The sequence below is a fragment of the Antechinus flavipes genome, chromosome 1 (assembly GCF_016432865.1).
Source record: "Antechinus flavipes isolate AdamAnt ecotype Samford, QLD, Australia chromosome 1, AdamAnt_v2, whole genome shotgun sequence".
In the NCBI taxonomy this organism is placed as follows: domain Eukaryota; kingdom Metazoa; phylum Chordata; class Mammalia; order Dasyuromorphia; family Dasyuridae; genus Antechinus; species Antechinus flavipes.
Genome location: NC_067398.1, coordinates 391,588,087 through 391,601,391, shown reverse-complemented (window position 1 = coordinate 391,601,391; position 13,305 = coordinate 391,588,087). Strand labels below are relative to the sequence as shown.

The window sequence follows — 13,305 nt, the reverse complement described above, 5'->3', positions numbered from 1 at the left end:
ATGGACCCTTTTGATGGTCTAAAGAAAACCTGAACCTTGTCTCAGAAAAATGTTTTTAAATACATAAAATAAAATACATAGAGCTATAAAAACCCTATTATATTGAAATTTAATTATCAAATTTTTTTTTTAAACTTCATAGATACCAGACTAAGACTCTTTGATTTAACCCTTCTTCTTTAGGAGACAGCTAGATGTCATAGTGAATAAAATGCTGAGCCTGAAGTTAAAAAGCTCTGAGTTCAAATCCAGACTCACATACTTGCCAACTGTGTAATTCTGAGCAAGTCACTTAACTTGCCTGCCTTTTATGACTGTAAAATGGTGATAATGACAGCAGCTGTCTCAAAGGTTTGTGAGGATGAAACAAGATAATATTTATAAGGGATTTGGCTCGTAGTAGGAACTTTATAAAATTAATCTCACTTTATAAAGCAGGAAAGTGAGGCCTGCTGAGATTGTCACTTGCTAAGTGGGTAGAACTGTGTTGTTCAGAAATAGAATGGTTTGAAATCATCTCAAACAAAAATGTATTCTCTTTAATAACAATCAAAGAGTCTAACTTGAAGTAGGTGGCAAACTCAAATGGAAAAATAATAAGCACAATAGTGGTTCTATCTGTTCAGTGTGTCATTTGACTTCTTTACAACATCACTTTACAACATTCTTTACAACAACTAACTTTATAGTAAGACTTATAGCCACATTTACCTGGCTCATAAACTAATTTTACCATTTTTTTTCTTTTTCACTCCAGCTGAAGAAAAAAGGAACTTTCTTACCTTGGGGATATAAAAGGCAGGCTGAAAAACGAGCTGAATGAAGAACACTTGGGGAATTTCATAGTCAGGACATAAATTGTGATATTTTAATATGCTTGAACAATAGTGTGATCACTGAGCACTTTATAGCCAGGCTCAAACACCCTGGAGAAACTATTAACTACAACCATTTAGAATTCCTTGGGACCTTGTTTTTGTACTTAGCAAAGAAAGAATCAGAACCAATCATAGAAGTTTGTATTTGGAAGGTATTTTGGCAGTCTCTTAGTCTAACCCCTCACTCAGTATAAGAATTACTCTACATCCTTCACTGATGATCCTCTACCTCTGCTTGAATTCTAATAATGGGGGCTCATTACGTTACAAGGCAGTCTAATTGGTGACTGCTTGGCTCTAATTGTTGCAAAGCTCTTTTTTTATAATAGATGTGTTTAATAGAAAATTTAAGAGTGCCAGCAGAAAAGGATAGCCATTTTAAATGCATTTACCTTTAAAGGCAAGAGGGTGTTTTATTAAGATTCTATGCTATTCTAATAAGAGGTTGTTAATCTGGGATCTGTAAACTTTTTTTTTCTTTTCAATATTTTGATAACTATGTCAATGTAATTGCTTTCCTTTTTAATCCTAGATATTTTATTTTGCATTCAAAAACATATTTATGAGACTGGGGTCCATTCCAATGATTTTATATGTTACATTTCTAGGCCACTTCTATCCTCTGATCTCACTGGGGGAAAATAGGTTACATTTCTAGGCCAGTTCTAAGAAGATCCTCTGATCTCACTGGGGAAAAAAATATTGATGTTTGTAAATTGGAACTGAAATGTATGACTAAGTAAAGTAAAGTAGGACCTCCCAAGTAGAAGAGTTGGATAAAAAAAATTCTGCTATCCCATTATTTTTTGTGAGGAGTTTGTAGATGTTTTTGAAAAAAAGACAATGTTAAAATGGTAAAAATTAATATAATCCAAATGTCTAATTTTCTTTGTGGTTTAAATTATTGTGAGACATAATGATAATAAAAAAAAGTTTTGTCAGAGGAAGACTCCACTATTCTTGAGTTTCATTATAACAGATTAATTTTGAAGTGAATTAATATCTGTATGGCTCATCCAAGGATATATGCCATGTAGCATCCAAACAGTCATGTAGACTTATTTTTCTTTTTTATCTAAATTGTATGCATTTTAACCATCTGATAAGAAATTAACTTTGAAAATAATGCCCCAATAATTATAATTATGTACAATAATTTTAATAATTGTGTGCAGTATATTTTTAAAAGTTAACATTTCTATTAGGAATATTTTGTAATTTATATAACTCTTTATTCTGACCTATAATCTTTAACAGATTGAAAGTATGAGTAGATCTTGCTTTCAGAAAATGCTTTTCCCTATACTTTTTATTAAATTTTCAAGTGATTTTGTGCATTTTGATGGATCTGTGATCACAAGAATATGGATATTCCTTCCCATGATACAGGTTATAAATTTGTTAATTTGTTCATAAGATTTTGATCTTTTAAAAAAAATGTTCAGAAAAGAAATTCTTATGAAATAAATCATCTTGTGCAGTGAATGAGTAGGTACAATTTCCTAAAATCAGAAAAAGAGATGTCCCACTCCTTTCAAGTATCCTTATTCAAAGGAACATAGAAACATGTTCCTAATTGATTGACCAGTACAGAATCAGTTTTCAGATAAGACATATGGTTGCTTGAGATGTATAACTTCTTGCATTAATCTTCAGATCTGACCGAGTTTCTGGTCAGCATAACCTAAGTCCTCAGTAAAAAGTCTCTATACAACAATAGAGAGAGTTTAGCTTTCCAGCCACATAAGGATAGGTCCAAACAATGAAATAAAATTTCTCACAAGAGGGAATTGGATTGGATCCATTATTGAATAGAAAGGGAACTAAGTCAGATGCAGAATTACAAGATAGAGTTAGTGTGGTTCACCCAATTCCCACAATGCCTTCAGAATTCAAATAAGATTTAATATCAATGACTTGTCCACATAATTGAGAAAAAACAAGTTTAGAAATTATTTATTATGACAGCGTCTTCATAAGTAGGTTCTGTTTGTCAGTTGGATACCTATTAAACTATGTTATAAATGCTGATATTATGGAGGGTTTTCAATTAGAGTATTTAGTTTTTCATCATCATGGATGCTAATATATAAAATCTATTAAAGATTAAACCTGTTAAAGATTATAGGTAAAAATAAAGAGTTATATAAATATTAAATATATAATAGAAAACCTATTTTAAATATTTCATCATGGATCCCCAACTCTACCTAATATTATTTTTTCTGCTTTATCAATGAGTATCATTATTTACAACCCTTGCCTGCTTCTGACAGTGTCTCCTACAATTTATTACAATTCTTTGCCTTCTTTATAGTTCCTCTGACACAGATTCTACGTACTGTTTCCTTCATCTTATATCCTGGAATCCATCACTCAATATTCCCATTTTCTCTGGATGATATCAGAAAAGAGGCAAGGTGTTCTCCATGGAAAAACTGATTTTGGAAATATGTTAAGCAGGTAAAAGGTTTACAACAGAGGTAAAGTGTGTATGGGCAAAACCTCTGCAGTATCCTCAGGCATTATACCTAGAGCAGCAGCATAGGCAGGACCAATTTAGGAGATTGAAGCAGTCACCAAACCATTAAAAAAAAAAAATTTGCAAGTTGCCAATCCACTAAATGTATCTGGGTGGGAGTGGAAAATTTGGGTCCAAAAATATAGACTATGTGGAAATGTTTCTGTCATGTTGTGTTCTTTTGGAAAGGGCTAATTTTCCATATTTTTGCAATAAAAAAAAGCAATGAAATCACTCTGAAAAATGGATTCTGTAGAGTTTTCTTTCATAAACTTAATTTTAAAACCAACTCCAAAGCATACTTTGTGGATTTTTCACAGAAATATTTTAATCATACTAACTTCTCCTCATCACCTACTAAGTATACAATCCAAGTTGTCTCTTATTATTGATAGTGTTTCCTTAAGACATTGTACACCAAATATATTTAGTGAAATGAATCAAAGATAAAAACCAAAACCAAATATGAAGTATTTAGCATTTACCCACTTTGGAAGGCTCTCTTCACCAATGTTTCTTTCCATTTATCAAAGGAAGTTTTGAATGAACCTCCATTATTGCCCTCCCCCAAAGTTCACATTCTTTCTCAGCACAAGGAAGTTGCCCAGAGACCAAGGATGTGACTTTGTCTTGTATTTTTCCACAACAGTGCTTAAAGGTTGTTGGGTAAGGTGAAGGTACTGATGAAGAAAAGAATGGAGATGTTAGAGATATTGGGAAGGATGGGTGATCAGAATGGAAGTGTGAGGAAAAGGTTAATTGGGAAGTAGTGAAAAAAATTCCTTGGTAAATTCAATTGCCTTTCCTCTCCTCTATCTTTTTTGCCTTTAATTCATCTGTTTCCCTTTGCCTCCTTCTATAGACTACAAATTGTACATACAAAGGGAGTTTGTAGAGGGCAACCCTGTAGCCCTGCAGATTGCTCATTGTACCAAAAAATATTTACCAGCAGAAATCTATCAGAGATGTGACTAGAGCTCAAGAATGGTTCTTAGGTCACCACATCTTTCACTATTAATATCTGTCATCATTCATACATGGCAACCCAATCAAGAGATGTTCCTGCAGTACTCCAGTTATTTCTAAAGTTGAGAAAACAGAATTGATAGAGAAAGGTTGAGAAGTATATCAGGTTTAAATATAACTTAGACTACTCACCATCAATTTAAAATTCACATAGGTATTTTCTATTAGTATAATACTATCGAAATACATTAGTATTTTCTTTTTTAAAAAAATAAAGAATATTGTTACTAGGAAAAATATTGCCTTGACAACTAAAATAGAAATTTATAAACTTCAATGACAAAAAGTATAAATCTAAATTTTTCATTTATGTTTTTAGTTTCCTCTAAAGGAAATTAAATATCAGTTTAAAGTAACTTTTATTATTATTAACTATTTGTCAGAGAAAGCAACCATGAGAGATTTATCAATGCCAGAACACTCAATTGGTAACTATTTTTAGGATACAAAGTCCTGTTTGCAATTTTAATGTCTGCCCTACTTGATATAAGAACAAATAGCTATTTTTCTCCAAAACACTCAAGCTTATAGATACCACAACCTGCAGAGTCATCAGTTAGCTGGTAATTAACTTTGTCCCTTACACTGAGGTAGAGAACAAAATGACACATGGTGACTCATAAAAAGCACTACCAAAAATCAACATCAGGTCTGATCCAGAAATATATTTTTAAAAAATCAATTTCTTCACCTTTCCCTCAACATGTTTATAATTTGCTATTAAATTGTCTCCTACTAAATTCAGAACAAAATAATTTATCAGGATGACATTGTGTTAATATAAAATGTCTTTATTCATATTAATATCTACCATGTCATAAATGTTATATAATTTCTATAGCTGAGATTCTGATTTGCTTAAAAAGAAAAAAAAAAAGTTGGGGCCTTAAAAATTAAAGTATAAATTGCAATTGATTAGCATCCTATGATTTGTAGAAATCCTAATGTGTACTCATTCCTCTTTCTGATTAGATTATACATAATTTGCAAAGGCATAAGTAAAATGTTTCAATGTCTTCTTTGGACACAATAGTCAGTACTCTGAAAAAAATAATGAACAAATGATATTTTTTGCTGACTTTTCATTCAAAGACACATTGTACATGGTAAAAATTACTTAACACACCTATATTAATCTTAATCATGCATATCATTAAATAAAACTCAACAATGGACACTAGACCTGTGAATGTCTCTGGCAGCATTCCAATTTCCTTTATTCAAAAACTACAGAAAGAAATAAAATAATAACTGACTTGGAATCACAAACACATTTTAATTTCAAAGAGTAAAATCTGCAAAGTTTTAATGTATCTTTTCCTTTTTACTTTTCTTGATTAATGATTGACACTGTGTTTGTTCTATGTGCACAAAATTGATTAGAAGGGTCATGATTGAGAGAGGGCTGAAGCAATCCAAAAAAAAAAAAAATCAGTCTGGCTTTTTTCCATTAGTGAACTGATGCTATACTTCATTTTATGACAAAACTATCACAAATCAGTGATAATTATTGATGATCTTTTATGTCATTTGTTGAGCATTTCTCAATTAGACATCAAGTTCTAATAGTCAAATTTTAATCAAGATTTGTTTCCATTTGGTACTAGGACTGGCCAGGGAATGATTATGACTAGCTCCTTGCCTAGTGGAATGCCTGATCATCAGATTATCTTATGATCTCAATTAATTAGCTGAATTGATAAGATTACATAAATGGGTTGTTATTATTATAAAGTAGGAGGAATGTCATAGAGTGATTCAAATTAATCTGTATGTCAGTTAAGATAACCATACTGATGGAATTTACTTACTTGTTTCATCTTAAAGCCTGAATCCCAAGGCAATCAAATCTGCTTCAATTGGAAGGAACAAACATATTATGCTCTATGCACAAGCTCTTAAAACATTGATACCAATTTGTATATGTTTTAAAATTATGTACCTGAAAGTCTTTAAAAATGTAATTTTGTGAACATAAATTAATCAATATTCATTAAATATTGAGTGCTCATGACATGCAAAATATTATTCTGAGTTCCATAATATATATTGATTTTGAGGGGGCAGTATGATGTAATAGAAGAACAATGGTTTTTGAAAAGTTAAAAGTTGTAATGAAAGCTTTGCCATTTTTTAAACATGTACTCTGAATAAGTTACTCACAACCTACCTGAGTCTTACCTTTCTCCTATGTAAAATAAGAAAAAGTAATACTTAGCCTACCTACCCTTCATGATTGTTTTGAGGAAATCCCTTTTATGGAAATACCTTGGAAACATATGTTCTTAGTTAAAGTCAAAATATTATATAAAGTGAAACGATTTCTTATGAGTTCTTGCAGTAATTGAGACAGTCATGGACTAAAGGATAGAAATCTAGCCTTAAAACCAAAAAAAGTCTGAGTTCAAGGGTTTTCTTTTTCCTGATTTTCTGAAATAGTAGGTGCTTAATAAATGCTCATTGACTTGATATCAGGTTCTCATTTCTGACATAAGCTGTTGTGGAATCCTAGGCAAGTCACTTTTAGTTCTCTGGGCAATTAAGACCACAATTAAAGTGCCAACCTTCATTTGTAGAGAGGGTTTTGTCATTTGATCCTTCCTTATATCAAATGGAAACATAGATCCATTACCAATTCTTGCCCTATCCATTAATTATTCTTCTTTTGATTCCCAAGTGCTGAAGAAATTACCTAAAAAGAAGAGTTAATTTACAGGGAAAAATAAGATGAAAATAAACAAGGTATGAATGTTGACATTCTTAAAACAGGTTAAATTACTGAATGAAACACAAGCTATGTTAGCAGTAAATAATATAAAACAATAAATGGAAATACATTTTCAAAGGCCACATTTAAAAACTAAATAAGCAAAAATCTCCATAAGAAGCAACAGTAGCCTTATCATGTAACAAGTTTAAAATTTCTAACTTGAAAACCAAAAATTTTAAATCAAATCTATTTAAGAAATAGAAATATTGTTCATGACAATGTTAATATTGTCATGAAAATATTATAACAGAAAGATAAATATAAAGCACTCTTCATAGAAGGTCAGATATAAAAGCATAATATTTCTAAAGTTCTTAAGAACCATAAAATTATGTTATCTAGTTATTAAAAACAGATGTTGAATTATCTAATTTTCATAGTCTAAGTTTAACAAATTCTTTTTTTAAAATGTTGGTTTTTAATAACCTTTTATTTTAGTAATTATTGTAATAATACTATGCACCTTTCTGTGCATACTCAAAAGGATCTTTGGATATTCTACTGCGTACCCTTCACTATCCATGGAATCAAGTCAGTAACAACAGCCACATTAAGTGAATGGACTCAAAAGCAGTGAATTTAGAAAAGTGGGATGTAACATTAAAGGAATGCTTTTGTAATCTGTCCCATTATCAAAAATCTTTCAAGGCATAGAAATCTGGATGAATAATTGTCATTTATTTCTTCGCACTTTTAGCCACATATATGAATTTTTAATGTTTTATGTGTAACTTGAAAATTTTATTTCCTATTCAATTTGTAATATTCTCAGGGATCTAGAGATCAAAAAAATTAAAGTGGAGAAATAGGAAAAAAACAGTAAAATTAAGATTAAAAATTATTATAAGTTTTGAGCCATATCTAACCATTTTATTCTACTAAAAGTGAGACTAAATAATATAAGCATGCTTACTGAAATATACTTCAATACAGGGTATTGGATCCAATTAAGTAGTGATCTCTCATTCACTATCATGATGTAACTAAAGAAAACACCTTTAATTATTTCCATCAATGACGTCATGCTATCTACTATGTCTTTTCTTCCTTTCTTATAAAATATTCTCCTCTCCTCTCACTCCTCACTCTATCATATGTGTGAATATATAGTTGGTTATTTTATGTTATTAGTATAAACAGAACTAATACTAGCACTTAATGTGAATATTTGAAAGTATTGATTCAAACAGGAAAAATAATTTTCATTTCTAAGAAATAAAGTCATCCCTATCTCTCACCCCTTGGAAATCATTACCATGACTAATGAAAAGAAGTGTCAAATTTTTTCCAGAGAGTTCTGATGAAAGGTTAGGCTACAAGTAAAGCAGGTATTTCTCTTGTGTTTTCTTCCACAAGAGAATCTCACTTTAAAAAAATCTTACTTCCCTCTCAAAATCCTTTCTATGAAACTATATACCTCCTTATTCCCTTTTATAATTTAACTCTAGAATCAATAATTTGCACTGGAATTATTTCCTAGATCAGTTAAACATATGCTCAGAGAGAACTGAGTCCTTGGTTTTTCAAGGAATATGAGAAAAACAAATCTTAGAAGAGATGGAATGCAATACATAAAATGTGTAGTTACATTAAAAGCAACATATCTATTATGAATCAAGGAGTCTTTTTTTAAGACTTAAGATGTTATTTGTCTAGAATTTCAGGTACTTTCTACAATCTGATCCTCTAGGAGATAGAAAGAGAAAGCCAACAGTAGCAGAGTCAAACAGTATGGTAAGGTCTGGGGGCACCTGTAAAATCACCAGATTGGGGCCTAAAAAAACATTCATTCTATGTGAATCAAAAATAAATAAAAAAATTTTGTTAAATAATTAATGTATACCCAGTCAAATGTTCAACTAACAAATATCAATACATCACTGTACTCTATGAAGGGAAAATGATTTTGCACTCAAGCAGCCAATATGAAGGTGAAGGTTAAGAGGGTTGCAGAAAACCGCTCAAAAGATATGTTCATAGAATTGCCAATCACTGCCCTAGTTTTTTTTTTTTTTCTTTTAGGTAAATCACCTACCAGGATTCCATAGGTAAAATGATTCTATTCAAACTGTATGTCCCAGTTTTAGGTGTTTAGTTAAAACCTTTCATTAGTACAAAAGATTTTTAACCTTCTTAGGATATGGAAAGAACAAAACAGGAATAAAGAGAGGAAAGAGAGACTGTAGAAATCTGCTTTCAGGTGATGATCCACTGGGAAGCAAAGATTCCAAAAGCAGTGGGAAAAGAGAATGAAAGAGCAGGGGGGGAAGGAAGATATTTCTTTATTTCAATTAATTAAACAGCTATTATGGGTTTTCCCCACACCAAAAAGACTTCCATCACTAACTTCCTAATGATATTTCCGGTTAGCAAAACATTCACCTTTGGGAGGCACCAGAATTCGCTGAGAAGGAACCCCATATTGACCAGTCTTTATTCACCACGGATTTTATCCCTAAATCTGTAATTGACTCCATCTGATGTTTTATAGAAGGAATAGATTTTCTGGAAACTACTCAATTATAGTTTCAATCCTCACAATAAAATTTGGAGACAGGCAGAGATAAAGATAGAGACAGAGACAGAGACAAAAAGAGACAGAGATTCAAGATGGAGAGAGACAGAAAGATACAGAAACTGAGAAACATACAGTCAGAGCCATAGATATCAATAGACAGAAAGATAGACACAGAGAATGACAGACAGGTAGACCATGCACAATAGAATTCAGTACGTGTATGGCCCCCAAGATTACGAAAAGAAATGGGGGGAGGGGGTATGTTGAATTAACAATTATAGTCTATAGCCTCCTTTGGTAGCAAGTTTTAAAAGAAAGGTGTAATTTAGTGGAAGCTGATGCAACTCAAGTTTGGAAATGGGAGGAGAGGTAAATAAAGTTCTAGGAGGTCGTCTCCTAATTGAAGCTGAATGAAGTATCCCTAGGAAAAGCGGGATGCTGAATCTTGCCTCGGTTGCCCGCACCTGGCGGATCAGAAGCAGGGAAATAATTGATGGTAATAAAAAAAGCTTCTGGCTCTCCTTCCCTTCTCTCCTCCCCAACCAGTATCAAGTGTTTACAAGTATAATTCCCTCAGCCCCCTCCCCCTTTCCCTGCCCTCTGCCTATGCAGGGTCCCTCTATGGTCCCACAGATAGCTTCGCGGATCTCCCCTCTCCCCCCACTCCCCCACCCCGCCCACCCCAAGCTTCAGCCTCTGCCTCCCCCAGCCTCTTCCCTTCTTACCTGGCCCTTCACCAGGCTGGCAGCGAACTGCCTCATGACAGCCTCGACTGTGTAGGCGCTGGACCAACCCCGAGGGGTGAGCAACTCCATGCAGATGGCTCCCCCGTCCAGCACATAGCCGTTTTCCAGCCGGGGGCTGAGCACTCTCATGAAGGGCGGCGAGAAGGGGAAGTTGTCGGGGAAGGTGAGGTTGAGCAGGATGAATTCGGTGTTGGTTTCTTTCATGTCCTGCCACAACACCGAGTCCTTATCCACCTGGTGCAGCTTCACATTCCAGTCGTAGAGACTCTCGTCTACCAGCTCGACTGAGATGAAGCGGTCGCTCAGCCGGGAGATGTCCTGCAGCTCCTTCATCAATCGCCGGCTCCTCACCTGGGTACCGGGCTGCCCTCGCCCCATTGGCGCCAGGCTGCTGGCTGCTGGGGTCTGGGCCACCTGAGAAGAACCCTTCCCGCCTCCGCTGCTGCGGCCGCTGCCCCCACCCGGCTGCTTGGATTCCTTAGTGGACTGGTTCTCCCTGGAGCTCGCCTGCTTCTCCTTGTGGCTCCCGGAGCTGGACTGTTGCTGCTGCTGCTGCTGCTTGTCCTTGTTGGCCAGCTCTAGCGCTCGCTTGTTCTTAGAGTGCCCAGGGCTGCCTTCATTGATACCGCCGCCGCTGCAGCCGCCCCCTCCTCCCGGAGCATTCTGCTGCTGCTGCTGCTGCTGCTGCTTGTTACTGTGGTTCTTCTGGTTGCCTTTGCCCCTCAGAGAGGAGCCGCCGCCGCTGCCGCGGCCGTGCTGGCTGCTGCTGTGGAGATGGTTGTGGTGATGTTTGGGGTCCTCAGTGTCCCGATTGTGCAGCCGGATGAGTCCGATTTTCCGAAGCAGAGTAGCCATTTTAATCTTCTTCTGGGGCTCGGGCGATCCAGGAGAAAAATAACCACTCTTTCCTAGACCGTGGCGGCTGACTTGACTTCTTCCCCTGCTGACTACCTGGAACGTGCAGCCCCAGCCGCGGACTCCGCGCTAACCCAGTGGAGCAGGAGAAGATGAGGCGAAGGGAGGCGCACACGAAGCGCTGCGCGCAGGGGCGGGGACGCGGGGCTGAAGGACTGGAAGGCGGTGAGAAGCTGGACGTCTGACTGCCTTGGCCGCCGCCGCCGCCGGCGCCACCACTGCTACGGGACAACTTGCTTCTTTTTTCTCTGCTCTCGGCCAGACAGGAAAGCAGCTTGTGCTGCAGGGCTCGGATATTCCGGGGAAGAAGACTGGAACTGGGGCTTCTGGGGCTGCGCAAGAGATGGGGGTCGGTTGTGATGGCTCTCTCAGAGACTCTCTCTCCCCATACTCAGAGCTGGCAGCATTGCAGCATCTGAGCTAGCAGGACTGGCTCTCCTTCGGGTTATTTATTACCACGGTCATATGATTATCCCTCTTCTCTCCTCCCTTCTATTTCTTTCCCCCTTCTGAGGGGAGAGATAGAGGGGGCTGCTGTACTGCAAGCAAGGAGTCTCCTTCCCTTTGGGGGCACTCAGAGATTGATCAATCACTGAGCAGCATGGGCAGGAATGATGGGGGCGAAGAGTAAAAAGGGGGTTGGAGGGAGCGTTGCTTAGCTGGGGGCGGGAAGGAGGGCAGAGATGGTCGTGCTATCTCCTAGTCACTGCAGCAGCAATGATCAGGTTTCCCGGTTAGTAATTCCTGACTCTTCTTTGTTGCGCGATTCTCAGACTCTTCACAGGCTTCCGAGAGAGCAGGTCTTGAGAGTAAGGGATCTGGAGGAGAGAAGAGATTGCGGGCAAGCGTTGCTGTGGGGAATGGGGGCGGGGGAAAGAAGAGGTTTTAGGTTGAGAAGAGAGGGAGATTCCGGGGTTGCTCTCTCTCCCCCTGCAAAATCGCGTCTCCTTCTGCTGGGTGTCCTCAGAGACAGGCAGACTCCGGGGATCACGCTGTTTCGTGGATGAGAGGAGATGGGTAGTCAGAATGGCTAATCTCAGCCCCGGAACCGTCGTGTTCCTCCCGGGAATCTAGATGCTTGTATACCGACTCCTAGGCTCTGGTCGGGATCTCCCCTGCTTCTACTGGGACCCCGCCGTAGCTGCAGCCACTTCTGCTGCCGCTGCTGCCGCCGCCGCCGCTGCCGCCGCCGCCGCCGCCGCCGCCTCCGCTGCCTCCGCCAGTGCGGCTGCTGACATTGCAGAGGCAGCAGCTCTGTCTGTGCCCTGTGCTGCGCTGAGGCGGAGGCACTATAGAAGCAGGGGAGGGGAAGAAAAGGGAGGGAGGAGCACGAAGGGAGGAGTCCGACGAGTTGAATTTAACATACAGGCTGCCTCCTGGCAGCAGTAGCAAGAGTTAGCAGTCACCACCATCCATCCATCCTATCCTATCCCATGCCATCCCATGCCATCCCATCCCATCCCATCCCATCCCATCCCATCCCATCCCATCCCATCCTTTCCCACCCCTTCATCTCCACACCCGTTACTAATACTGCCGCCTACAGGAGAAAGAAAATACGTGCAACAAAGCGCTTCATTACTTGCTGCACTGTATTCCCAACTAAGCACTTAACCCTGAGCCTAACCCTAATCTCCATAGAGGGCAAAACTGGCAAGCCCGACACTTAAGAAAAACATGATAACTCGAGGTCCTCCAAATCCTGAAACACGATAGAAGTTCACTACCCAGAGAGGGGGATGCTAGGGACCTGGTGGTGAGAATGGTGATCTGCTGTCAAAGACATAGAGCCATGCAGAGTGGGAGACTCGGGCTCGCCTGTGGTTCCCAAGCTTACAGCATTGGACTTCATTTAATCTAGTTAGAAAAATGAGAAAGGGAAAGGCATATAGTAAGAGGACCTAAACAATCTGTTCATTGATTCCCCCAGT

General features: G+C 37.7%; 1 protein-coding gene across 1 annotated transcript in view; it reads right to left on the bottom strand.

Moving 5' to 3' along the window:
• Positions 1–12,514, bottom strand: part of UBE2QL1 (ubiquitin conjugating enzyme E2 Q family like 1) — a 56,625-nt gene extending 44,111 nt beyond the window's left edge. Inside the window, exon 1 of the mRNA XM_051969828.1 lies at positions 10,439–12,514. Within this exon, the coding sequence (XP_051825788.1) occupies positions 10,439–11,314 (876 nt within the window). The 5' untranslated portion in view covers positions 11,315–12,514. The remainder of the gene's footprint in view (positions 1–10,438) is intronic.
• Between the last annotated feature and the right edge of the window lie 791 nt (positions 12,515–13,305).